This window comes from Syzygium oleosum, unplaced genomic scaffold, assembly GCF_021117445.2.
Source record: "Syzygium oleosum isolate NSW1041296 unplaced genomic scaffold, Sole_v2.1 Sole_v2.06, whole genome shotgun sequence".
In the NCBI taxonomy this organism is placed as follows: Eukaryota; Viridiplantae; Streptophyta; class Magnoliopsida; order Myrtales; family Myrtaceae; genus Syzygium; species Syzygium oleosum.
This window is the reverse complement of record NW_026607490.1, coordinates 3,029,755-3,054,915: the sequence shown is the minus strand read 5'-3', so window position 1 is coordinate 3,054,915 and position 25,161 is coordinate 3,029,755. Positions and strand designations below refer to the sequence as shown.

General features: G+C 39.4%; 3 protein-coding genes across 5 annotated transcripts; 2 read left to right on the top strand and 1 right to left on the bottom strand.

Moving 5' to 3' along the window:
• The first annotated feature begins 10,594 nt into the window (after positions 1 to 10,594).
• Positions 10,595 to 17,641, top strand: LOC115682974 (developmentally-regulated G-protein 3). The gene is made up of 10 exons (XM_030607344.2): positions 10,595 to 10,731; positions 12,524 to 12,577; positions 12,770 to 12,943; positions 14,405 to 14,476; positions 14,867 to 14,926; positions 15,023 to 15,132; positions 16,167 to 16,466; positions 16,739 to 16,930; positions 17,108 to 17,159; positions 17,281 to 17,641. The coding sequence occupies exons 1-10, from the start codon at positions 10,690 to 10,692 to the stop codon at positions 17,329 to 17,331; spliced, it is 1,107 nt and encodes a 368-aa protein (XP_030463204.1). The 5' UTR covers positions 10,595 to 10,689; the 3' UTR covers positions 17,332 to 17,641.
• Positions 17,642 to 19,007: 1,366 nt separating this feature from the next.
• Positions 19,008 to 22,679, top strand: LOC115682973 (uncharacterized). Of its 3 annotated transcripts, none has more exons than XM_030607343.2 (8): positions 19,008 to 19,155; positions 19,583 to 19,681; positions 19,770 to 19,853; positions 19,934 to 20,031; positions 20,126 to 20,418; positions 20,519 to 20,738; positions 21,435 to 21,639; positions 22,170 to 22,679. In XM_030607343.2, exons 2-8 carry the CDS (start codon positions 19,589 to 19,591, stop codon positions 22,359 to 22,361), a joined length of 1,185 nt encoding a protein of 394 aa, XP_030463203.2. In that variant the 5' UTR covers positions 19,008 to 19,155; positions 19,583 to 19,588; the 3' UTR covers positions 22,362 to 22,679. The 3 variants fall into 3 exon arrangements, with proteins under 3 accessions (XP_030463203.2, XP_056168367.1, XP_056168368.1); XM_056312392.1 differs by having other exon boundaries at positions 19,014 to 19,155; positions 19,522 to 19,681; XM_056312393.1 differs by having other exon boundaries at positions 19,020 to 19,155; positions 19,617 to 19,681.
• A 104-nt stretch (positions 22,680 to 22,783) lies between these two features.
• LOC115682972 (alkane hydroxylase MAH1-like) lies at positions 22,784 to 24,644 on the bottom strand. The gene has a single exon (XM_030607342.2). The coding sequence runs from the start codon at positions 24,445 to 24,447 to the stop codon at positions 22,912 to 22,914; it is 1,536 nt and encodes a 511-aa protein (XP_030463202.2). The 5' UTR covers positions 24,448 to 24,644; the 3' UTR covers positions 22,784 to 22,911.
• Positions 24,645 to 25,161: the final 517 nt, after the last annotated feature.

The following is a 25,161-nucleotide window of genomic DNA, read 5'->3' as shown; positions in this document are numbered from 1 at the left end:
TCTTTTTTTTTTTTAAATTAATAATACGAAAAATTCCAAACTGATATACTCATAATAATTTTACTCCGAACTAATTTTTTGACAATAAAAAACTCCAAACTGATACATTTATGATAAATTTACCTCGAACTAATTTTTTGATCAAGAAAAACCTCAAACTGGTACACCTATGAAAATTTTACTCCAAACTAATTTTTTTACCACAAAAAACCCCAAACTAGTACACCTGTAACAAATTTATCCTGAACTAATTTTTTGATCACGAAAAACCTCAAATTAGTACACCTATGACAATTTTACTCCAAACTAATTTTTTTACCACGAAAAATCCTAAACTAGTACACCTATAACAAATTTATCTTGAACTAATTTTTTGACCACCAAAAACCTTAAATTGGTATACTTGTGATAAATTTACACTCCGTTAAACTGAATTAATATCACGAAAAATCACAAATTTGTAAATTTGTGACAAACAGAGGGGTAAAATCTCAAACTGGTATACTCGTCAACTATCACATGTCATCAAACTCAACAATTTGATAGTAAAATTTAATGGAAACTAACAGAGGGTAAATATGTCAAATGTGTACCAGTTCGGGATTTTTTTTTATTAAAAAATTAGTTCGAGATAAAATTGTTATGGGTGTACTAATTTGGGATTTTTCGTGATCAAAAAATTAGTTAAGGGTAAAATTATCACAATGTACCAATTTAGGATTTTTCGTAGTCAAAAAATTAGTTTGAGATTTTTCGTGATATTAATCGTTTTATTTTTGCTTATTCCCAATATGTCAAGCATTAATACCTTTCGAGTTCTCCAAGCAGTTCAAGAGTAAGGATCTCGTAACTTTATATAAATTGAAGTCTTGTTGAGAACACTTGAGTTATAAAAGATTGATGCGAGAAGTGCGCATTTAAGATCATTCGGAGAGGTGAATAGACGCATTACCTGAAAATTGGCGTCAAAATCATACGAACCGTTTCATTTATATGTTCATGTCGCCTCGATCAAAGCGGTGTGTTAACTGTGACTTGGATTTTTTATGTATCGATAATTGGTGACCTGATTCAATAAATTTTTCATGATTAGTGACCCGATTTGATAAATTTTATGAAGTTCGTGTCGGTGCATTTGGGAACTACTTTCCCAATACGTTTTGGGCTTTATAGCCCCTTATACACATGCGAGTATCGTTTGACAAATTTTTTGTAGAGTTTTAAGGATATGAAATTTCATTTCCAAAAATACCTTTAGCCCAATGCAAGTTTGGAGGTGATTTGGGTTTTGAGCATTTCCGATATACTAATCCATTTTTTTCTTTCAACTTTGCCCTCGCTAAACTTTCACAATTCCATAAAAATGTCCTCACTTTGCACGATGTCACATACGGATTGCCACGCCATCCATCCAAAGAGACAAGAATTGTCAAATCAATGGGTGGGACTCAATCTACACCATTGAATCATGAGACAAGCATCGGTATCCACCAAGATATATCTCCATCATCGGATTGGTCGAGACGAGAATTGAACCTTTTTACCGTTATATCAATAAGTGTAAGTGAATTTCCACTTTTAGATTGGTAGATAGGATTAACTTGTGAGAATACATCTCTACCGTTATATGAGAGGCGATATCGACGATCATAATTAGAGGGATTATTGTATAAATAGGGGTGTCCTTCCCTTCTTTTATATCATTCAACATTTAAGCAATAGAATTACTTTCTCTTTCATAGTTTCTCTCTAAACACTTTCTCTTTCTACGATCCGAGTAGGCTAGTGAGCGAGTTATTGGGGAAGGCTAAGCTCAAGCATCCAAGTAAGAGCCAAAGGGACCCTAAGTGCCGCACGATTTGTGATTTCAAGTATCAGCCCACACGATACGTCACTAGTGAAGGGCTCAACCATCAGGGGCTACCGGCGAGGTCAAATCTTGTTGCCGAGATTAACCTTAGGCAAGGCGGACCATTGCCTTGAGTCGCGTGACCTAGGGTGACTAAGTCACCTTGCAGAGCCTGTCGGCGCCAAATCTTGCCTCACCAGCCGTTGAACCCTTTGCCAATTTTGAGATTTTTTAAAAATTAATTAGCAAAAGTCTTTTATAAAGTGTGATTTTTCTAAACAACATTTAAATCAATGGTTCAAAGCCACCCCGGTTGCAGTGTGCACTACCCCAACATCATCGAGTTTGTTTGGGCTGAGAATAGAAAAGAACATCGACGTTAAGAGCCAAAAAAAAAAGGACTAAAAGAATTGTAAATACTCACCCGCACAATTGTTTTTTTTTTTTACAGCCTGATACTTAGGCTGCGCATGGCAACCATTCTGTGCCTGGGAATAGATTCTGGTCGGAAATGATTCTTTTTTATTCTGTGCCCAAGAACAATTTCTAAGCATTTGAAGGCGTTTGGTAACTGTCTAAAATTTCTATTCTTAGAATAGAAAAGGAACAGAAATGCGTTTGGTAACTATACAAAATTTCTTTTTATTAATAATATTTTAATAATATTTTGAATTTTTTAATATTTCTTTCTTTTTTTTCCTTTTTTTTTTCTTGGCCATCGCCAGTTGCCGGCGACCGGCAACAGGCCAAGGCCGGCGAGGGCGTCGCGGCCCTCGTCGCCGGCCTCGCCGGTTGTGACGGTGAGGTCGGCCTCGCCGGTTGTGACGGCGAGGTCGGCCTCGCCAGATCATGGCGAGGTCGAGCCTCGCCCGGCCAAGGCGAGGCCTACCTCGCCGTCAAGGGGGGTGGCGATGGCGAGGTCGGCCTCGCCTTGGTCGGGCGAGGCTCCGCGACGGCAAGGTCGCGCCATGGCCGAGCGAGGCTCGACCTCGCCTAGATCTGGCGAGGCTGACCTCGCCGTCGCCACCCCCCGTGACAGTGAGGTCGGCCTCATCTTGGCCGGGCGAGGCTCAACCTCGCTAGATTTGGGCAAGGCCGACCTCGCCGTCGTCGGGGGCGGCGAGAGCCGACCTCACCGTCGCCGGCCCTGGCCAGTCACCGGTGGACGGTCGCCGGTGGCCGGTCGCCGGCGGCGGGCCGGCGGTGGGCCGAGAAGAAGATGAAGAACAAATAAAAAAGAAAGAATAAAACCAAGCAGAATCAGTTCCGGAAAAATTGTTCTAGAATCAAGAAGCTACTTTTTTTTGCTTCTTGATTTTGTTCCAAAACTGATTCTGGGATCAATTTTTTTGCAAAATTGTGGCTGGTCACAAAAATTTTAACAAACGGATTTCTGTTCCCAAACTGATTCTGAAAACAAAAGAACAGAAATTTTCACTATTTAGCACGTTACCAAATAAGCCCTTATTATCCGCTGTCTGAAAAGCTTAAGGCACCTCTTGGAGCCGCACTACTAGAAGCATCATTGTTGGCTTGAAAATAGATCGCTTTTTATTTTTATTTTTTGTTGAGAGATGGGGGAGCATGTACATACAGGTTGCCAGACGAAGTTGAGAAGGTAAATAATTTAACAGAGGCTTTTGATTTCACGCGAGAAGGGTGACCTACCTAAACTCCACCCTCCCCCGATCTCTTAGAATGATTAGCTTTCATGCTAGAAGAGTGACCTATCTAAACTGCCTCCCTTTCTTAGAATGAAAATCGTGTTAAAAATTACGGTAAATGGTTTAACAAAGGCTTTTGTTTTCATGCTAGATGAGTAACCTACCTAAACTTCCTCCCTTTTTTAGAACGAAAATTGTGTTAAAATTGAGGGTAAATGGTTTAACAGGCTTTTGTTTAGATATGTTATTTTCACACTTATAACCCAAGGATTATTGCCTTTGACAGTTGATTGATCTTGCAATTTTATGGACAGCCCATCCGATAACAAAACCACCCCCGGTTTTGCGGTTAAATTTGTTCTTCCAGTTGGATCATAATTGCTTTTACTTCTTAAAATCTACAGTTTTCATTCTTTACCATCTCATATTCTCAGTCATAACTCTTATTACTGATTTTTTTATTATTGTTCTTCTCAGTAAGGCTTTGAACATAGGAAAATGAGAAGCCAACCGCTCTCACTACCACAAATGTGATGGAGCTTTTTCTACCTTCAATTTTCCCTCAGAAACCGGCCGACTTGTGTATCCGATTTCCATGGAAAGATCTCTTAGTTTAAACACTATTGATCCTAAAAATCCCACTTGATGGTTTTTCCAAGGTGGTGAAGTTTAAATGGGAAAAAAAAATGCACAGTTGGACCAAAAAAAAGTACAAAATAACAAGAGAACAAAAGATGAAGACAAAATAAGTAATCAAAACTTGGATATATTGAAAGTATACAAAAGTTGTTTTTACAGATGATATTGGAATTGCGTCAAATTACTATACTCCATTTGAATATTCTATATGGAGGTATCGGGATAACGTAAATAGATTTCATAAAATTTTAATGAACCCAAGTTGGACACCAAATGTGTCATTGATTTTTTACCAACTAGCATGATGCATTTTAGAGTCATGGATGTAAAATAAAAAAAAATCAAATTTTCCGAATTTGTTATGTTAGGATATGATCAAATACATAACATTTAAAATATATCTTCCTTGACTTTTGGAAATTCTGTGAAGATTTATCATGTTTGATCATAATCAAGTACACGTGATGTCATAAAATGCATTCTTGTTTAGTTTTGCAATTAAATTATCTAGCTTTAGTTAATTCTATAATTAATAAGCATATTCTCATATTAAAAAATACAAACATATTCTTAACACGCGTACTATAAACTTGATTTAATTGACACGTTATACATTATGTGTTAACTGTAATTATAATCAGCAATTTTTTATTAGATATGATATATTCTATTACCTATCTTTACTTAGTACACAATTCCATTTTCGCATTTCTATAACCACAAAACTATTAAAAACACAATTCTTTTGACCACCTCTGTTGGTCGTTGATCGCTGATGGTCGACATTGCCGATCATTGCCCGCGCGGTTGCGAATGTCACTACTGGTCAAATCACAATCTACAATGTTTCTTAGTATTCTTTGAACTTTGTAACACTCCAGCCTTTCATAACAATTAAGCGCTTGCAATTGCACCATCATTTTCAATCGATAACAGCACCATCATGTTAATATTGCTCAATTTTTTCAAGAGGTCCATGTTGGTGCATTTGGGAACCGCTTTTCCAAGGGACTTTGGGCTCTAAAGTCCCTTATGCAAATGCAAGTATTATTTGGTAAATTTTTTAAAGAGTTTTGGGGAGATGCAATTTTATTTCCAAAAGCCTTTAGTCCAATGTAGGTTTGGAGGTATTTTGGGCTTTGAACATTTCTGAAATGCTAATACATTTTTTTTTCTTTCAACTTTGCCCTCGCTAAACTTTCGTAATTTTGGAAATGTTCTCACCTTGCATGATCTTTGTCATAGACGGATTGCCACGTCATCAATCCAAAGAGACAAGAATTGTTAGATCGGCTGGTGGGACTCAATCTACACCATTGTATCGTGAGACAAGGATTGATGCCCACCAAGATGTAACTCTATCATCGAATTGGTTGAATTGAGGATTGAACATCTCTACCGTTAGATCAACAGGTGGGAGTGATTCGCCACCGTTAGATTGGTAGGTGGGATTAACTCGTGAAAATAGATCTCTACCATTAGATTAGAGGTAAGATTAACAGTTGTAGTTAGACGAGCTATTATATATATAGGATATCCCTCATTTGTATCATCCAACATTTGAACAATCAAAGTGCATTTTCTCTCAAAGCTTCTCTCTCTACATTCCGAGTGAGCTAGTTAGCGAGTTGAGCGAAGGTTGAGCTTAGGCATCCAAGCAAGAGCCTAATTGCCCCATGGTTCGCAATCTCAAGTGTCAGCCCGTGATACATCACCAGGGCTCAACAACCAGGGGCCACCGGCGAAGCTAGATCTAGTTGCAGCAAGCCAGATTGACCTTAGGTAAGGTGGACTATTGCCGTGGGTCGCGCGACCTTACGTCGCTTCGCTGAGGCTACCAATGCCAGATTTGGCCTCGCTAGCCATTGAACCCTTTGCTAGTTTTGAGATTTTTTTTTTTAAATCAGTACACTTTTTTTTTTTATAAAAGTGTGGTTTTCCAAACGCTATTTAAATCAAAATTGCTTTCAATGCATTTTCAAATGACAATTTACCAAACATTATTTCCTTTGTATTTTCCTAAAGATTTTCTCCAACCTGTAGTCGTGGGTAGCTCACATGCATCCAAAGGCATCATGCTATAATTTGAGTTTGTATGGAACTTATCTCTTGCTAGAGCAATAACCAAAAGTCGAGCAATGTGCCATCGAAGACACATCTAGCAAGCAACGAGTCCATTTCGGCTCTAAATAATAGCGAGTCAAAGGCAACCCAAAGTCGAGCCCTCGGCCAATGCGATGCTGTCTGCTCTAATCGCTAGCTCGGATGAGGTTGTCAGTGTTCGCATCATTGACATATTCAATCCCCGATACAGTCCATAGTTGCAAATCACATCAATCGAATCACGTAATTTGCTGTTCTTCTCCTGCTCGCATTACACATAGCACAGTGAAAAGAACATCGTGACCTGGAGCACGGAATCTACGAATCGTCAAATTCCCGGTTTGGTCTCGATTCTATCCGCGTGAAAAATGGTTTGTTTTTCCAACACAGTGGGTTTGTGTACTATATAGTGTACCTGTACCGGGCGAAGGCCTTTGCTCTGTGGGGTCGTTGTTATGTCGCCTTTGTGTCAGATGCGAGTGCATGGAAATGGAGGAGGAGAGCCCGGAGTTCGAAGAGGAGAGCAAAACCACGTGAAAATGGCAATTATTCACTGTACCTCCCTCAAGTTGCTGTCGCGAGTGCCTCCCTCAGGTTCCTGTCGCGAGTTACGTCCCATCATCCATCCTTTTGTTTTTATCTGCAACCATGAGCATGGTTCATCATGTCCAAGTTGACTCCACCGTCAACCGATCATCTCCTTGGTGCGGACCTCTCCATTTCACTTCTCATGAGTCATTTAATCATATATACTTTGCGTGCGCTAGAAGAATTTTCATGTATTGACTTTTTTTCAATAACCAGTAGATGTGAACGCACAAATTCGATCGCTTGATGGCCCATAAATCCCCGCAAATCTCGTGAACCGGTCGAAGCGCTTCACACAAAGTAGTTTTTGTGCAATTTTGGCGGGATTCGAAAAGGGCACATATAATTCGTGGGGCTAAAAATCTTGTGACGCGATAATCAATTACATCAACCTTAAGGGATAGGAGGCACATATTGAAGTCGTGACCTATTTATGTGGCTTCGTACATATGAGATTTCAAAAGAGTGATACATTAGTTGAAATAATGGACGCTATCAACATCATCTCTCTTAGTATCCATTTCATGGCCATGTACATACTTTTCCGATTAAGCAATAGGAGATGAACTATCCGGCTCTTTGTTCTCCGTCCATAGGGATGGCCACCGGGTGGTGCTGAGTTGGGATCGGGGGCTGCTTCCCTTCTCGGCACTAGGGTTTCTTCATATGAAGTTATGAACATCTCCCGCCCGCTCGACCATCCGTCCTCGCAAGGCAAATAGCTGCAGCTGCTTAGCAGGACGCGGCTTGAGGACCAAAACAGGATCTCCCTTCTTCTGGACCAGCAAGATGTGGAAAAACATTGCAATAAAAGGAAAGGACAAGCATGATTGGTTGACACCGTGAGTATCAAATGACCTTATGATTAACTATGATTGTCTCCAGAAGACTCGGGCACTATTTGTTTCGCGAAAAATAAATGCTATGGAAGATATTCTTTTCTGAAAATGATCGCTTATATCTCTTGAAAAAATTATTCCATGAAAACCATTTTCGTTATCGATAGCAATTTATGCCTAAATATTTTGGCGAACGATGGAAATATTGTTGTTTATTCATTTTTATAAGCAATTCAAGCGATCATTCTTAGGAAAATGTTTTCTACATCATTTATCTAACGGAGTGTAAATATTCCTTTTGTTTACCAAAAATTTGGATTTGGTGCAAACGTTGATTTCCTTACATTTCATTCCTCATGTGTTTTCACGAAAAGAGATTGAATTATTGGAGACAGCTTAAATATATCCCGGAAGTGATTTGTTCACCAAACATCGATCGTACTCACAAAAATCGTCGAAATTTCTTGATATGCTGCCGAACGACCCCATGTAGTACGATGGATCTTGAAAGATATGAAATAAGAATCCAACTTTTTCCCTACAATGACATAGTTAATATTTTGTGATCTATTTCATGTTTTAATGAGAGGCACATATCAATTGCCAAATGAAGCAATTCTATTTTGGACTTTGCTAGCAAAACAATTTTTTGGTCATTATGAGAGTAACAATATATTGTGAGTTATAAATTTTTGAAGAAGTAAATTTCATAATAATTTATTATTTATTTATTTGTGATCCATAATAGAGTGTTATTTTTATAGTAGAGTAAAGACTAAAGACTGTCATCCAATCATTTCTTTTTTGTTTTCATGTGTCTACAACTTATGTGAAGGCTTGCGTCTGCATTAATGTGAGAGTATATGTGTGTGCGCCATATTTGTACATATATAGGGATTAATGTGAGAGTATATATGTGTGTGCATATATTTGTGTGTATATATATATATATATATATATGCCACGAATCCCAATAACAAATATATATTTGTTATTGGGATTCGTGGCTAGCTCTTGACATGCAGACATCGCACGGACAGGGGGCTCAGGTGAGCACGTGGGCCCAGATGACGATGTTTCCTCTTGTCGTTTTCCTAAATTAACATGCGGTAACCTACTAAGATGTTCTTTTGTTTTTATTTTTTTATTAATTTGATTCAACCCATAACGAGACGGATTTTGTCAACAAGTACCTTCACAGCACCTGCCGAACATTAAAATAAATAGAACGCACCATATTCAAATTCTTTCATGTTACATGTAATCGATGGGTTAATTCAAAAAAAAAAATATCAACTTTAAATCGAGGGATAATTCTGATCCAAACTTTTTTTTTTTCATAAAAAAGCACCAACTTATGGCCCGAACTTGTTTTTGTCCCATAAAAAAGTACCAATTTTAGGTCGAGGGACAATTCTGGCCCGAACCTTTTTTTGTCTCGTAAAAAAGCACCAACTTTCGCTTAAATCCCAAATATGGCCCTTATTGACTTAAAACCATTGATTTTTCAACTTGACTATTTCACCTTAGCAATAAAATCCACGTGACTTGTGGACTGGATTTAAAGCATTATTCATTGTCTTATTCTCTGAACCACAGCTTGAAGAATAACGGTGAAAATGTTCGTTTCTTTCACTTCATCGGCAAGTCAAAAATATCTCCAGATTGAATCTTTCTGGCCAAACTTCGTCGTTTTGTCGTAATCTGAAGCTGTAGACCACCGTCCGTCGATAGACGTCATGGAAGAGATTCGTCAGGCTCACCACCGTAACTTTTTTTCTCAAACAAGGGTAACTTCAGACAGAAAGTCAATGAGGGGCCAAATTTAGGATTTAAATGAAAGTTGGTACTTTTTTACGAGACAAAAAAAGGTTCGGGCCAGAATTGTCCCTCGACCTAAAATTGGTGCTTTTTTACGGGACAAAAAAAATTTCGGGCCATAATTGTCCCTCGACCTAAAGTTGATGCTTTTTTATGGAACAAAAAAAAGTTCGGGCCAAAATTGTCCCTTGACCTAAATTTGGTGCTTTTTAAAAAAAATTAACCCTATAATCGATACGTTGAAAATTGAAATATTTATTTATTAGATACGATTAGTGTGTACATCGTCGACAAGACCAAAAGGAGGTTGGCATCTGCCCGGCCGCAAGAGAGGAATTTTGGCGGCACGGTGGTGAAATGGCATGCCCACGAACTGTGAAAGAGACCGTTCTTCAAAAGCCATTTCCCTTTTGCCCTTTATATACGCCTTCGTGTGAAACAAGCACGAGAAATCGCTATAACAAATATTTTTTAGTCTAGAGCCTGCAATGTTACTAGTCATTACAGCATATAATGCCGGTGTAAAAAAAAAAATCTCACAATAAGCAATCCTCGTGTATCCTCTATCTAAAAAGAGTGCGTAGATTCATATAATCCTTAAATCAAGGTCGAATAAATGATGTATGGTGTAGAATATTTTTTACTCTAACGGTGTATCCACTGACTCCGTTTGTTTCGCGGAAAATAAATAATTTGGAAAAACATTTTCCCGAAAAATATTTTCGTAGACGATGAAAATATTTTTTATTCACTCAATATCCATAACCAATTTAAGTGATCGTGTCTAGGAAAAACATTTTCCAAAAATATTCGTTTTTCACGGAACAAAGGAAACCTAATTTTTCCAAATTTTATCGCTTGGGTCGACTTTTGTTGTGTTTGTATCCGTGGTTGAGCCCATATCGTTGCATTTCCTTGAGTTCGGGTGGGCCGGGACACGGCCCAGACCGTAGAAAGGATCGTCCTTGTAAGCTTAATGATGGGCCTTACGCGAAGAGGATGGTTAGGCCCATCAGAAAAGCCCATCAAGACCTCGTGCAATGACGCAAAACCCCTCTCTTCCCTCCCTCTGCGTTCAACACTCTGCTCCGTCTTCTTCTTCTTCTTCTTGAACATCGAGGTCGTCGGTGCGCTGCCGCCAATAGCTCGAGCTCCGTCCGTCTGACCGATAACTTCATCTCTAACAATGGCGACTGTGATGCAGAAAATCAAGGACATCGAAGATGAGGTGCTTTCATTACATCGCCCGCTCAATCGCAGCTGCCATCGAACCGGTTTTCTGTTCTTGTTTTTTTTTTGTGCTTTTTTTTTGTGGTTCGAGAACTTTCAGGTCTCGGTAATGGTTGTCCGTACGGTTTCCAGTTGATGGAGATGATTGCCGATTGATACGAATGGGGTTTCCGTGTCTCGGAAATCGCGGCTAGTTGTGGTGGTTGTGTGAACAAATGTTGCTTGATTGTGCGATTTAGGCCTCCGCACTTACTTGGCTATGAATCGCCTTTTTTGTTTGTCGGATGCTTTCTTGTTCTTTTGCCCTTGTGGGTTGGATTTGCGGATGTTGTTTGATAAAGATCCTTGATTTACCATGGCTCCTAGGCTTTGACGCAGAAATTGTCATCATCCGTGCTTGTACTGCACGAGTTTCGTGGATATATGTGGGGTCTCCTATTATATAGAATGGAACGGGTCGAGAGCGTGAAACCTTCCTGTCATTGTACAGGGATGGCAATTTGTAGATGTGAGGCTTCCATGAGTTCTTTTAGTGATGATTTCTTAGTTGTTTGTGCCCTTCAGTGCTTTTAGCGCAATCCATCTGGTAATAGGGCTGGTTCTGTGTGAAGGGAAATCTTTTCCTATCTGTAAGATGAAATCAATACCAATGAAATCAGAGTCCTATCGATTTTTGTCGAGCTTCACCTTTTATTTTCCGTGCTAGGGATGGTTGTAGGTTTGAAAATTTTTTGTGGAGGGTTCTTAACTGAAGCCCCTTTGGGTTTGATTGGTTCTGATTAAATAGGGATGCTAAAATTTGTGGCTACTTTCTCTCTCATAGTAATCCCTGATTTAGATGTTAGAGTCATTTGCATAGCAATTGTCTCGGATAAATGGGATTGGTTTGATACATTCTATTGGTCCACAAAGTCTACCCTACAAGTTGGAATGGAACTTATGTATGTAGAGTTTGAAACGCAAGGCTTCCTAGGTGTTGTTTTGCGCGATAGTGAAACAGTCTATCGCATTAATGAAGGAAGAATGGCAGAATAGATGGTTGGATACTCTTCATTGGTGGTCTAGTATTAAGCATTTGTAGATACAAGATTGATATTGAGTTTGTACTTGCATAGAGGTTGCCACTTCGGGTTCTTTTTTCACTCGTTGGAGTAGGATTTAGAATTATCAGTCGTCACCCATTTCATCAAATTTGATTACATTTATTACATCGTTATAAAAACCCGTGACTTAGAAAAAGCATTACAGCAAGAAGAAAATCTGTAACTTGGGTAATTTGATTTGATTTCGGTCTTGATAATTTGTTCCTTAATATATCTCCAGTTCATTATATACTAGGAATTAATGAAAAAAGATTTAAATACTTAGTACTTCTAAGTCCTTAATTAAAAAAAAACGATCTGTTTAAATTATGAAATTGTTATGTATAAAGTCTTGAATGCGAACGATTTCTCAAAACTCTATGTGCTGCTGCAAATTCTCTCCCTCTACTTGGGTATGTGTTGATTAATTTGAAAAATGCAATTGAGTAACGAGTTTTGATACCTTTCTTGGAATTGCTTCTGAGAAGATGGTGTGATCTATAGTGCCGTGACTTTCACCTGCTTCTGAACTGAAAAGGATTTATACAGTCAACGATTTTAGTTGATATTGTGTACAAATTCTGCAGCTGTAATCATTATGGATATATTTTGAGAGGATGTCCTCTGTAAATCTTTGTAGTTAAAAGACGTTCATGTGAATAGCTTGAACCAACTAACAGTTTGGATAACGCTTTTTGTGTACTGCAGATGGCTAGGACTCAAAAGAACAAGGCTACTGCCCATCATTTGGGTTTGCTTAAGGTACACTTGTTTTTTCAAATTGCATATGATCCTTGATTGCTTGATACTGCGCATTATTTCTGAGAATATATTTCCAAAAGATAGCCTGTGGAATACAGTATATGTCTCGTGGGGCATTTTTTTTAAACTGCTTTAAGTACCTATGTAATTAAATCTTTTGAGACAGCTAACTCTGAGAGTATGTCTTGTCAGGCTAAACTTGCAAAGCTACGGAGGGAACTCCTTGAACCTTCTTCTAAGGGAGGCGGGGGTGCTGGTGAAGGTTTCGATGTCACCAAAAGCGGAGATGCTAGAGTTGGTTTGGTGGGTTTCCCCTCAGTTGGGAAGTCTACTCTGTTGAATAAGCTGACTGGGACGTTTTCAGAGGTATGTCAAGGTTTTATTGCCTTGTTTCCACTTGATGTATAATCTACTATTTTGTTAAGTCTATCACTATTGTTGCACTCCGTGTGGTCATCAAAGAGGAAAGATAATAACCTATTAATGATAGTTCTGTACAATCATTTTAATTGCTTTTGTGCCAGTTTCTCCCAGTAGTTGAAAGATCTACAGATAACAATGGTACATGTTCAAGAATCTAGAGGTGCTGATCAAAGAGGAAAGATAATAACCTATTAATGATAGTTCTGTACAATCATTTTAATTGCTTTTGTGCCAGTTTCTCCCAGTAGTTGAAAGATCTACAGATAACAATGGTACATGTTCCGAAGAATCTAGAGGTGCTGATCTCTGGTTGACTGTTTTACAGTAGAAGTAGAGTTGTTGGCTCGATTCTTTCCTCCTAGTTTAATGGGATGATTCTGCATATATTTGGACACTTAACTAAAGGATCAAATAAAATGAACCAGGGTTTGTAATATGCTATCTGAAATTCAAAGAAACAGCTTGCAAGGAGTTGTAATAATTGGTTATGTATATTTCATTTTTTATTTTAGATGTTTCTTTGGCAGTTGCATCTTGTATGTTCCATGATCATTACCCCAACCTCTGCCTCTCTCTCTCTCTCTCTCTCACACACACACACACACACACAAGCGCGTGCACGCACGGACATGCACAGTCATTTGCGGGCAAGTGAAGCTCAAGAGGCTGAGGAGGGTTAATCCTGTGGGTGCGTGTGTCTGCGTTTGCATGACATCTCATCTGGCAAATTGTCAAACTACTTATGAGCTTGCAGCGTACTCGTCAGAACTAGAGGAAGTGTGGAGTTACTTGTTCAATCATCCTACTGTTGGGCCTTAGTTTCCTGTACCATTATCATAATAAGCTGTGAATCAGGGTTTATTTCCATTTTTGATGATTACAATTTTAATTCTGCCAGTTTGACGAAATCATTGCCTCTAGCAAAGCTATGAATCATGGGAATGATCTGATAGCAGAATAAGAACATTTTGTAAGCTGAAATTCTTAATTGCTATCTCTCAATTTGCTAGAAAATATGTTAAAACCATGTAGGCTTGCACTGAATAATTCTTTTGTTATGTGTTTGGGCTAGGGGAATATGCACCTATATATTTTCTAGTCTTCTTTATGACTGTTTCTATGCGTAATATGATTTTAATCGTACACTTAGCATTATAGCTGTGAGCTTTTGCAGTTTCATTGTTTATCTCTACTCAAGGGATTGTGCGTAAAGACTTATGTTGATAACATTAAATGAGTTGTCTCTATATAGATTTGATTATCATCCGAGTTAATATTTTTGTCAACATCATAGTTACTTTGTCCTTAGTGTGGTTGTTTTTCCCCTACAACTTCTGCTAGAGCCAATGGTGCTTGCAGTTACAGTGAAATCCTTGCTGATTTTTTACTCTTTTTGGCTTGAAGGTTGCTTCATATGAATTTACAACTCTGACTTGTATCCCTGGAGTGATCACGTACCGTGGAGCTAAAATTCAGGTAAACTTCTTTCCATTTCATATTTAGGAGTTTCTCAACAATAAGGTATTGCAAAACCAAAACTATGAGATAATAGCGGTGTGTTTCAGGAGGCATCTCTCTTCATGGTTTATTGATTCAAGATATTGCAATACTTTACCTTGTAGTGAATGTTCTTTAAATTAGTTGATTAAACAACACTAGTCCCGGTTTTGGGGTGTTGCAAAATGTATATGAGCCATGGATGCTCTCTGTATGTAGGTCACCTGTTATGCACATTTTGATGTTAACTCATTTTCTTTCCATGGATCATTAAGATTCCCCTTTCTGAGAATCAGTGAAATCATCTTGATTTCCCATAGAGATTGTCTATCATAATACTAAATACTTGTGTTTTATTGTAATTGGCAGTTACTAGATCTTCCTGGAATTATTGAGGGTGCCAAGGATGGAAAGGGTAGAGGCAGACAGGTAATATGTCTTCCTTGTGCTGGCAATGCATTTAATTTGTTAGTTATTATTCCTTTTCTAGGTTTTTGACTACAAGTTGCTCTTTCATCTTTCCAGGTTATCAGCACTGCCAGAACATGCAACTGCATTTTGATTGTTCTTGATGCGATAAAGCCAATTACTCACAAGCGTCTGATAGAGAAAGAGCTTGAGGGATTTGGAATCAGGTATGTATGTGGTTAAAATTTGTGTGCTTGACAGTAACCACACAAGTAACAGTAAAATTAGAAGCTTTCACATCTTTGGAGGGTACAGAAGCAAATGTCCTGTTCTTTAGTATAGTAGCTACAGGTACTTCCTCCATCATGGTAGCCATATGAAGATTATTAGGTGTACTCAATGTCCAAGCGTACTTCCTTCTCCTGTGAATAGTCTCCCTCATTTATAGTCTTTATAATTAGAGATGTCCAAGGGGCGGGACGGAGCCGGGGGTTGCATTCCTCTTCCCTGGCCTGCAGGGGGTCTACTTTTGCCATCCCGTCCTGCCCCTCCCGCAAGGCAAGTAAAACTCGTTTCACGAGATGCATTAATACTTTGGCAATTAGCATGTGTATGAGACACTAACATGATTTATGTCCCGCTTCTATCGTAAGTACATCTATGTGATTTGGTGGACTAACTGGTATGCCTCTCAAGAATATTTGTTGAACGACCAGATCGTGTGAGTTAATAAATTTTCCTATGTATGGAGATTGACAATCAAGGTTACTTGTACTTGAAATTGGTTTCAGTAGGAAAAATGGTGGAACTTACATCACTGGTGAGGTTGAGTTTATAGTTTGACAAGTGGGGATTTATTCTATAATGTCATATTCAGGTGTCAGTGAGTTCAGTCTAAAAAGAATGTACTTTTTGTGGATTTTTTGGGGTTTGCACGATGACATAATCACATGAATATTGGCCCTTATGCTGATATAAGAACTGAATTGTTTGAACTTATGCTTTGAAACGCTTTATGTTATGTCAGTGTTGCAAATTGAAATTTACAGGAGCATTCTCGCTAATTTTAGATGAATAATTGATTTATGTCCTTCAATATATGGTTCGAACATCCTGCATTTTTTTTTACTGCAGAGGTGATTCGCCGTGCATATATTTTTAAAACTGTGGATGATCACACAGATTTTTTTGCTGTTGCGGTCTTGACTTTTATGTGTTTATAAATAGAAATGAGAACTACTTTCTTTATTCTTCTTTGCAGGCTGAACAAGGAGCCACCTAATCTAACGTTCAGGAAGAAAGATAAAGGTGGCATTAATTTCACATCAACAGTGGCAAACACTCATCTGGATCTTGAAACTGTGAAGGCCATCTGCAGTGAATATCGGATACATAATGCTGATATCACTCTTAGATGTGATGCGACTGCAGATGACCTTATAGATGTTATTGAGGGCAGTAGGAAATATATTCCATGCATCTATGTCATAAACAAGATTGATCAAATCACACTAGAAGAGCTAGAAATTTTGGACAAACTTCCTCATTACTGTCCGGTCAGGTAGCTCAAATATTCTCTTATGCTGGTCCTTTTTGACTTTTGATTATTGTCCTCAATTCATACTTTACCAACCAAGGATTAGTTGTTCAAGTTTGTTTGGAATGGGTAGTTTTTGGAGATTATAGTAATCACTTGCATGGTTGTAAGCTATTTCTTTGGTTATTCTGTGTGTCCCTTCCTCCTGTTGTCTGATGTCAGTGTATAGGTTGCCCAATAGTAAATTAGTTTGTTCTTTCAACTGATCATATACTGCTTCATGGTTGACATTGCAGTGCTCACCTTGAATGGAATCTTGATGGTCTGTTGGAGAAAATATGGGAGTATTTGGATTTAACTCGTATATATACAAAGCCAAAAGGAATGAATCCAGACTATGAAGACCCCGTGATTCTATCATCAAGGAAGAGGACAATTGAGGATTTCTGCACCCGGATACACAAGGATATGGTCAAACAGTTCAAGTAGTAAGTAGAAACCGTGGCTTCAGCTTCATCCTTAAACCTTTTGTTGATATGTGAACTCATTAGGTGCAAATTCTGACGATTCCCACATTTATCTTCATTTTGGTATAAAATTCAATTTGATTTTCTCAGCCTTCTTGCTACTGCTTATGTGAGCTTTTACTTTGCTTAAATACGCAGCGCTCTAGTCTGGGGTTCAAGTGTCAAACACAAGCCTCAGAGAGTTGGCAAGGTGAACCTTCACTTCTCAACTCAATCGTGAATCTTTGACTTCATTCTCCCTTCCTTTTATTTCAAAAGGAGTTAGTTGCTGTGGCTAATTAAAATGTTTGGTGATGCTTTCCATGGATTAGGAGCATGAACTTGAAGATGAAGACGTCGTTCAGATCATCAAGAAGGTGTAACTTTCACGGTAGGGGAATCTTTGGGAACCCTTGACAGATGATTCGGTGCGGAGTAGCAGCTGGTGCTGATCTGATGTCTGTCGCGAACCAGTTATGTTGGACCAGGAAATAGTGGGATGCATGCAATTTTGAGTAGTTGATTAGTTCAACTGGAGTTAGCTTTAAACTTACGTTACGTCCTCTCTCTATCTATTAGCTTAAGTTTGTAAATTGTCTTGGCGAGGCTGTTCGTTCAGTGGTCATCAATGTGATGGAGGCTTTGCCATTGCCATTTTTTTATGATACAAGATGATGATAATTCCCTGTCTGAGTGTCTAGTGATCATGAAACTGGCAGTACAGCACCGGTATTGGATTCTGAATATTTTTTCAATATGGAAAGCTACTAAAATGGTAACTAGATAAAGAGGAGTTGAGATATTCAAGGATGAATTTCCATACGAAGAGTCACTACGAGTAGATTTCTGCTGTAAATAGTTAGCTTTTCATCTACTGCGACCAGTAAAATTTAATTTTTTTAGGATGAATTAACCGTGCTTGGTGAATATTGAAAAAGTATTCAAGTAATTATCAAATATAGAATGGTTTTGAAATTACTGCCTAGCCCTTAACTCGACCCTTTTAGGGTCCTCTGGGTGCTCGATTCTCCCACAAAGGCGGTTGCACATCCAATAGTAGCGAAGGACTAGGAGATCGGATACTTGTACCGTATGGTACACTTTTATCTGTCAAGTCTTGATGGCTCTATTTAATAAAAAAGCGAATTAATTAGATAACATTAATATAGCTTTATCGTACCTTAGGAATTGCTCTAGGATATATTTCCGAAGCCTTGCCATAATCGGCAACTTCTAAAAAGGATTTCGACTAGGTGACTTTGGTCACACTGTGTGATAGTGATACTAATAAATTTTATGGACAGGCCAATCTTTGCTTATTAAAAATTAGGGATTAAGACACAAAAAGTCCATGAACTTTGGTCAAACGTGCAATTTGATTCATGAATTTTTAATTTGTTCAATGTAGTCCCTAAACTTTAGCTTAATGTTAAATGCGATTCCTGGACTTTTAATTTGTTTAATGTGGTCCTTAAACTTTTGGTACATGTTCAATGTAGTCCTTGAATTATATGAAAATGTTCATTGTAGTCCCTAGCCTTGAATTAATGGAAGGACTATATTGAATATTTTCATAAATTTCATGGACTAAATTGAACATGTACCAAAATTTCAAGGATGACGTTGAATAAATTAAAAGTTCAGGAACCACATTGCACATTGGGCTTAAATTTAAGGACTAGATTGACCAAATTAAAAGTTGAGGGATTACATTGCACATTAAATCAAAATTCAGGGACTATTTGTATCATTTTCCCTAAAAATTACTACATACTTCGTGCTCGGTAAATTTTCACGCGCAATTGTAAATCCCGATAATTATAATAAGTAAATTCTCGCTTCAATTAATAACATGTCATGTAAATAAATGTATATTAATGTGTCGCCCATTGTCATTAGTAAGATTCTCATTCCAGTTAATAAGGGGTCAAATGGTCAACATCGTGCGAGATCTATTGAAAAATATAATTCTTCTTTTTCATCTTTAGTCAGAACAAAAAGAAATTTCACACCTAATGTATACCGAAAAAATATTGTTCTTTTTTATCACTTCGAAGGGTTCCTCCGAGAGAACACTCATCAAAATCTCTTCACCGTCTTGCTCTGCTGCTGGAATACTTCCAGCGCGGGCTAGACAGACCCAGCGAAAGCAGAAAGCAACTTGCTTTGTACATCGAAGAGCTGCGCACCCACAATCTTCCCAGCAGGTATCCATCTGATTCTTCTCGGTTCATGGCTTTCTTGAATCGTCTTCATGCTGTGTGCCCTCTTCCTGTTCAACCGAAGAAGTCATTGATTTTGTGCGGGGTGTGCCTGTACAGTTCTGCCCCGCTTCTTCTGAACCCACCAAGAAAATTCTTCCTTTCTTCCTTTTTGATGTTCCCTTTTGATGAATTCTTCTGTGATAGGATATTTGATATTTTGAGCGTGTTACTTGTGTAGTTAGGCTGTTCTTGACAGAGTCTTGTGGTGGCACAGAAAAAAAACTTGGTTCTTGGATTGTCCTGGCTCTCAAATTTTGTTTCTATGGGAGATATTGAAAAGTTGATATGCATCACCTTGTACTACTACAGTGCAGCTTGTGGAATGTGTTTTTCCGGGGAGTTGTATGTTTTCTGTTTTTTGGTGCTGTAGTGAGCGATGGGCAGAGTCTTTCTTGGCTTGCCAGGACCATGGGCCGATGACAATCGCGAAGCATCTGACCATTATACGGCGAAAATCGGTGGATTACCTGTTAGTAACTTCTGATTTTCTCGTACGATTTTGTTGTTTGTCACATGATGTTCTGTTTGAAGTGTATGATTCTTTTTGTCTGTCACAGGACTGGCCTTCTCCATTGATGGCCTGGGGATTAGATTATCTCAAGTGCAGCATATGTGGAAATAAACTTTGTCTCGTCGGACAGGTTTCATTTTTATCTGTCATCTATAAGGACAATTATGCTGAGGAAGTGTGTTGTGAGCGAGAGATCATGTGTGCTTGTAGGTTCCTGCTCCTATAACCAGTGGAAAGTTGATAGTCGAAGACCGTGTGCTTTACATCTTCGGTTGCATAGCTCCGAAATGTGGGAGCAGTCCCTTGAGGTCTCCTCTAAATTTCTGGCAATTTCTTTGCTTGAGTATTGGTTTTAAGAAAAAACTCTGAGTGGTTCTCAACGCTAAGCAAAATGACTTGTAGCTGGCGAGCAATTCGTATTCAGAGATCTTGTGAAGACGAACAATCAAACTCCACTTGTTGCGATGCGGTAATGGCTGCCTCAGGCTCTGTTTCAGCCGGGGAACATGACTGGTGGAATGATTTGGATGAGAATGATGAAGACGTGGATTTAGAGGACCTAGGAAGGGCACTTGCAGAAGCTGCAACTGTTACTTCCAACTCGAAGAAACCAAATAGGCATGAGAATTCTGAGAAAGTAGCGAAATGGTCACCTTCAAGGTCAATATCAAGACAAGCAGATGATTCTATACCTGGTACAGATTTCGCATGAAAGTAGTCTATAATGGTACCGGCTTTGCTGCTATTGTTATCCACCTGATGGCTTAATTGAAATAACCTATCTGCTGATTGCAGTGATGCCTTGCTTTTATATTTATACCTTGGAAGAGCCTTATTCGAAGGATGTCACATCTGTTTGTTTGAACTGTTCGTCTCTTTCCATCAATGTCGACAATCATGTACAGGAAGAAGTATTGGATGAGGAACACTACGAGTATGATAGAGCTGTAATGGCTGACCGGACTTACTTAAAGTTTAAGAAACGGTTGGATGCTAATCCGGAACAGTGTTTCAGGTGCTCATCTCTACTAAGTGAGACATGGCTAAAACAAGTAAAATTCAATTTGTTGTTTTGGTCTTGCCAGAAACAACTGTAGTTGCATATAAATTATGATAAATAGGATTGGGTTTTTGACGATCTATGTGTTATATAAAGTTAGCCAAAAATGAGGACTCTTGGAGCTTCTTGGATCTTTGGATTTTACAGACCAATTACACCTCATCTTTTTTACAGTGTTATTGTTTTGGAAGATTTGGCTTAGGTGGCAGATTATGAATCAATCTCGTGAATTTATGCTTTATAATTCTAGTATGATGATGAACAATTTACCTCGAAAGGCGTAATTCATCTTCAATATGAAGACTCTGTAGAATAGATACAGTGAAATCTTGCTAAACAAAAGTTTTAGTTTTTTATTTTAGTTGACATAAATCTAATTCATGTTGATTGATAGCAGAAATAGGCCTGTATATATAGCCCAAACACCACTCGAGTTTTTCATCTAGAGGAATTTTTTTTTCCGCGTCTTTGGAAGTTGATGTTTCTTGGAGAAAGGAAGATCTAACATTCTGGAGTAAGCACAGAAACATAAATTCAGTCAATATAATTGTTGTATATTTGGAATTCAAAATTTGTGGAAAGATTGTACCCTTATCCATCTAAAGTCCAAGTAAATGATATGCCATACCCTTGCCGTGACTGAATGTTTAGATATTCAAATGGAGGGAAGCCACTGTTGGCTAGTAAAGAGATAGGAGATCCTGGGAGATGCAAGCTCTGTGGTGGTCCAAGACAACTTGAGATGCAGCTTATGCCGCCGTTGTTTTATTTTCTGCATGAAGCTGCTGATGATTCTCAGAAAGATGCACTGGAGAATTGGAACTGGATGACAGCAATTATATATACTTGTTCCGAGGTACAAACAACCTCCTCAAAACGTTGTGCATGGATGCTGTTTTTCTGGATGTTGTTTTGTAAGCACAATGACTTAGAGCGGTGACGAACTCTTAGTGATAGATGTCGGATTTACACTCTTTTCTACAATCTGGTCTATGAAAAAAAGAGACTTGGGGGATTCATGGTTTTCCTTATAAAAGAAAGAACCTCTTTTCTAGATTCGCTATTTTGGTTGGATGAGATTTGTGGATTTCTTTTGATTTTGGATTTTTCTAGTGAAACCCAAAAGTTTCATTACCTTTTGACACCCCATGTTTTGTTCGCTTTCACTATCCTTATTATAAGGCTAGCTGCTCTTAGGAAACACCTACTTTCAAGTCTTCATTTGGAAAAGGTTTGGCCCTTCTCATTTCGATTTTTGGTTCCAAACTGCTCCACTAAAGATATATAACTAAGTCTTACGAGCATAATCACTTTTGCAAGTTTTTTTATACTCATTAAGCTCATATATAATGTGTGTGTGTAATTGTTGCTCCTTGCATTCCTCAGAGCTGTTATGACTCGCAAAACGCAGAGTTCAGAAGTGGGGACTGGATTGTTGCTGAGGAAGCTGTGTTAGTACAATGTGAGAAATCATTGGAACAAGCTCTACTTGATTATATATCTCATTACACGGCCTCACCAACACATGGCCCCTATTCTCGTGGAGTAAAATCTGGGTGTCCAGATCAGATACATTGATTTTTGCAACAGTAATGCATTTAAATACTGATTGGGTAAGTTCTGGGATCTCTCTGATATGGTGCTTTTGATAAAGTGAATCGAAAGATTTGACTGAAGAGAAGGTGGTGGGTACCCTAGATATTCTCAGAAGGAGATGAATTGAGACATATATGCGAAATGCACTTGATATTACCACAATGCGCAAGAAAGCTCTCTGAAAAGGAAACTCTTTTGCTCATGTTTGGGTGCACAATTATCTTTTTGAGAGCTTATTTTTGACTGATCCTGTTATAAACTTTGCGAGGAGACATCAAAGTGTGCCACAAGCATATACAAGCATATACAATATATTACAGTTCCATTTTTCATCTCTATGGTGATTGATTTTGATCACAAATTTCTCCAGCAAAGAAAGAAGGGGGTCATGTATGCTGCATGACTTGGTAAAGCTGTAACTTTTGTTGTATTGCAAATAACAGTATACGATAGGAAATATAAAAACAAGCAGAAGACATACACGCATATGTTCGGTGTACATAGATTTACAGTTTGTAGGTAATGTTCCCGGTCATTTGTCCACTGAAAGCCTTCGCCTAGCAAGCTTCACCCTCAATCCATGTTTCATGTGAAGTATGATAGAATTAGAAGGTCTCACAGGGTGACCTTCCACAACATGAACTTCGTAGTTATGAATTACAGCGGCTGCAACTGTTTTCATCTGAGTGAAAGCCACTTCTTTTCCCAGACAAGTTCTCGGTCCGGCATTAAATGCCAAGAACTTGTATGACGGCTCGTGCCTAATTCCCCCTCTCTCCGAAATCCACCTCTCCGGTCTAAATTCCAAGCAATCCTCTCCCCATACTGATTTCATCCTCCCCATTGCATACATATGGAAGAGTATTTTCGTGCTGGGATCGACTTTGTGCCCGCTAGGAAGGACGTCAGGCTTTACAGGACACTTGTGCTGGAATGGAACCGACGGGTACAACCTCAAAGATTCGCACAGCGCGCCATGTAAATAAACCATCTTGTGCATATGCTCACCAATCTTGAAAACCCTATGATTTTGTTCTTCTTCCGGGATTATAGATCTGATTTCCTCTCTGATTTTCATTTCAACAGACGGGTTCGTGGAAAGAGCCCAGAAAAACCACGTGAGAGCCGAACTAGTGGTATCTTTCCCGGCAATCATGAAATTCAAAATCGTGTCCCTGAGGAACTTGTCATTGCATTCTAAAGCACCCAATGTCTCATTTTCCACCATATATGATGTCAATAAATCTGCACCAGTTTCATCTCCCTTCACTTTACTGGTTCCTTCTCTCAGTTCAACTCTCTTCATCTCTATGTAATTCCCTACAATTTGGTCCATATCTTCCCAAGCTCTTCTCAGTTTCTCCTCCACTCCAATCCCCAACAACCTCTGCAGAGTACCGAACCACGCGGGGTACAAGTGGCGATAGAAAATCACCTCCTCGGCATCATCCAATGCCTTGGAAAACGGGACTTCGGGGAATTCGACGGATAAGCTGCCGGGGTCGAACCCAGTGACGAATCTGCAAGCAGAATCAAAGGTGAACCTCTGGAACAAATTCTGCAAATCCACCGTAACACCTCTCTGAGACAGTTCGCCGAACACCTTGAGCAGGCCATTCTCCACCTTGTCCCTTGTCGTCGTCGCCAAGAACCGGTGGAACCGAGGGTCGTTCATTAACACCTGAGCGACCCTTCTCTGCGTTCTCCACAGATCGGAGTCGGAGTTGAAGATCCCGTCACCCAAAACGTCGAACACCCTCTTGAACTCGGGCCCTTTTGGGAAGTTCCCGAAGTTGGTGCTCATGATGTAGTGGACGTTGGCGGGATCGGCGGTGACCAGCATGTCCATGCCGGAAAACCAGAGGAACCGGAAGAGGAAGTTGCAGCGGCTCCGCTCCAGAATGCCGGTGGCCCAGTCGTGGACGCGGCTCAGGTTGAGGAAGAGCGCCGGTAGCATCCCCACGAGCGGCCAGTTCTTGGGGAGCCCATCGTCGCTTTTGCCGAGGAGACGAAGGACCACGAAGCAAACCCCGGCCAAGAATATCTCCAAGAAACCTATCAATGCCATTGAAGCTTCTCACTCTCTCTCTCTCTCTCTCTCTCTCACTCAGAGAAGGAATTGAAAGTCTGGTTATGTATAGAACAGAGTCGTAGACATGACAAGTGACAGTGGACCAGAAGCTGATGTTATCGTCAAGTTGAGGCTGAGGTCGAGTGGCATGGAAACGTACGGACGAGGAGTGGTGGCGGACCATCACCATCACCATCACCATCACCCCCTCTATCCATGTCCAAGCCATGACACGACAACTCTTACTTTTCGCTTGTCTTTTTCTTTTCATTTTTGCCTTTCTAATTCCACGGACAGAAGAAAACAACTGGCTGGCTAATGGGGCGCGCATTCTGTAACTCAAATCCATTTACAAATGTGTTGCCCGTTAAAATCGTGCCTCGAGCCCGGCCCAGAAATTCTAGAAAAAAGAAGAAAAAACCTAAGCCAATTCAACACCAGCCCGGCCCAGAACTTCCTAAGAAAACCTAACACTTAGCCAGCCCATTCCTCTTGCTTAGCAGCCGCCAAACCTAACCCGATTCAGCCGCCCCCGACCGCTCTACCGCGACACCTCCTTGCCCGAGCTGAGCACCATTCCTCAACTCTTGTCATGGCCAGCCCTGACGCCGGCGACCAATTTCAAACTAGCCGAAGGATGTCATAGCCCTCAAACAAATCGAGCCCCAACTCCAACAAACCTAGCAACAACACATTCAAGAAGGATAAGTC

Coding starts and splice junctions, on each gene's coding strand:
- LOC115682973 (XM_030607343.2), top strand. CDS start 19,589: ATGGGCAGAGTCTTTCTTGGCTTGCCAGGACCATGGGCCGATGACAAT. Junction 20,032..20,125: donor TGTGGGAGCAGTCCCTTGAG/GTCTCCTCTAAA, acceptor AATGACTTGTAG/CTGGCGAGCAATTCGTATTC. Junction 20,739..21,434: donor AATCCGGAACAGTGTTTCAG/GTGCTCATCTCT, acceptor CTGAATGTTTAG/ATATTCAAATGGAGGGAAGC.
- LOC115682972 (XM_030607342.2), bottom strand. CDS start 24,447: ATGGCATTGATAGGTTTCTTGGAGATATTCTTGGCCGGGGTTTGCTTC.
- LOC115682974 (XM_030607344.2), top strand. CDS start 10,690: ATGGCGACTGTGATGCAGAAAATCAAGGACATCGAAGATGAG. Junction 10,732..12,523: donor TCAAGGACATCGAAGATGAG/GTGCTTTCATTA, acceptor TGTGTACTGCAG/ATGGCTAGGACTCAAAAGAA. Junction 16,467..16,738: donor CCTCATTACTGTCCGGTCAG/GTAGCTCAAATA, acceptor TTGACATTGCAG/TGCTCACCTTGAATGGAATC.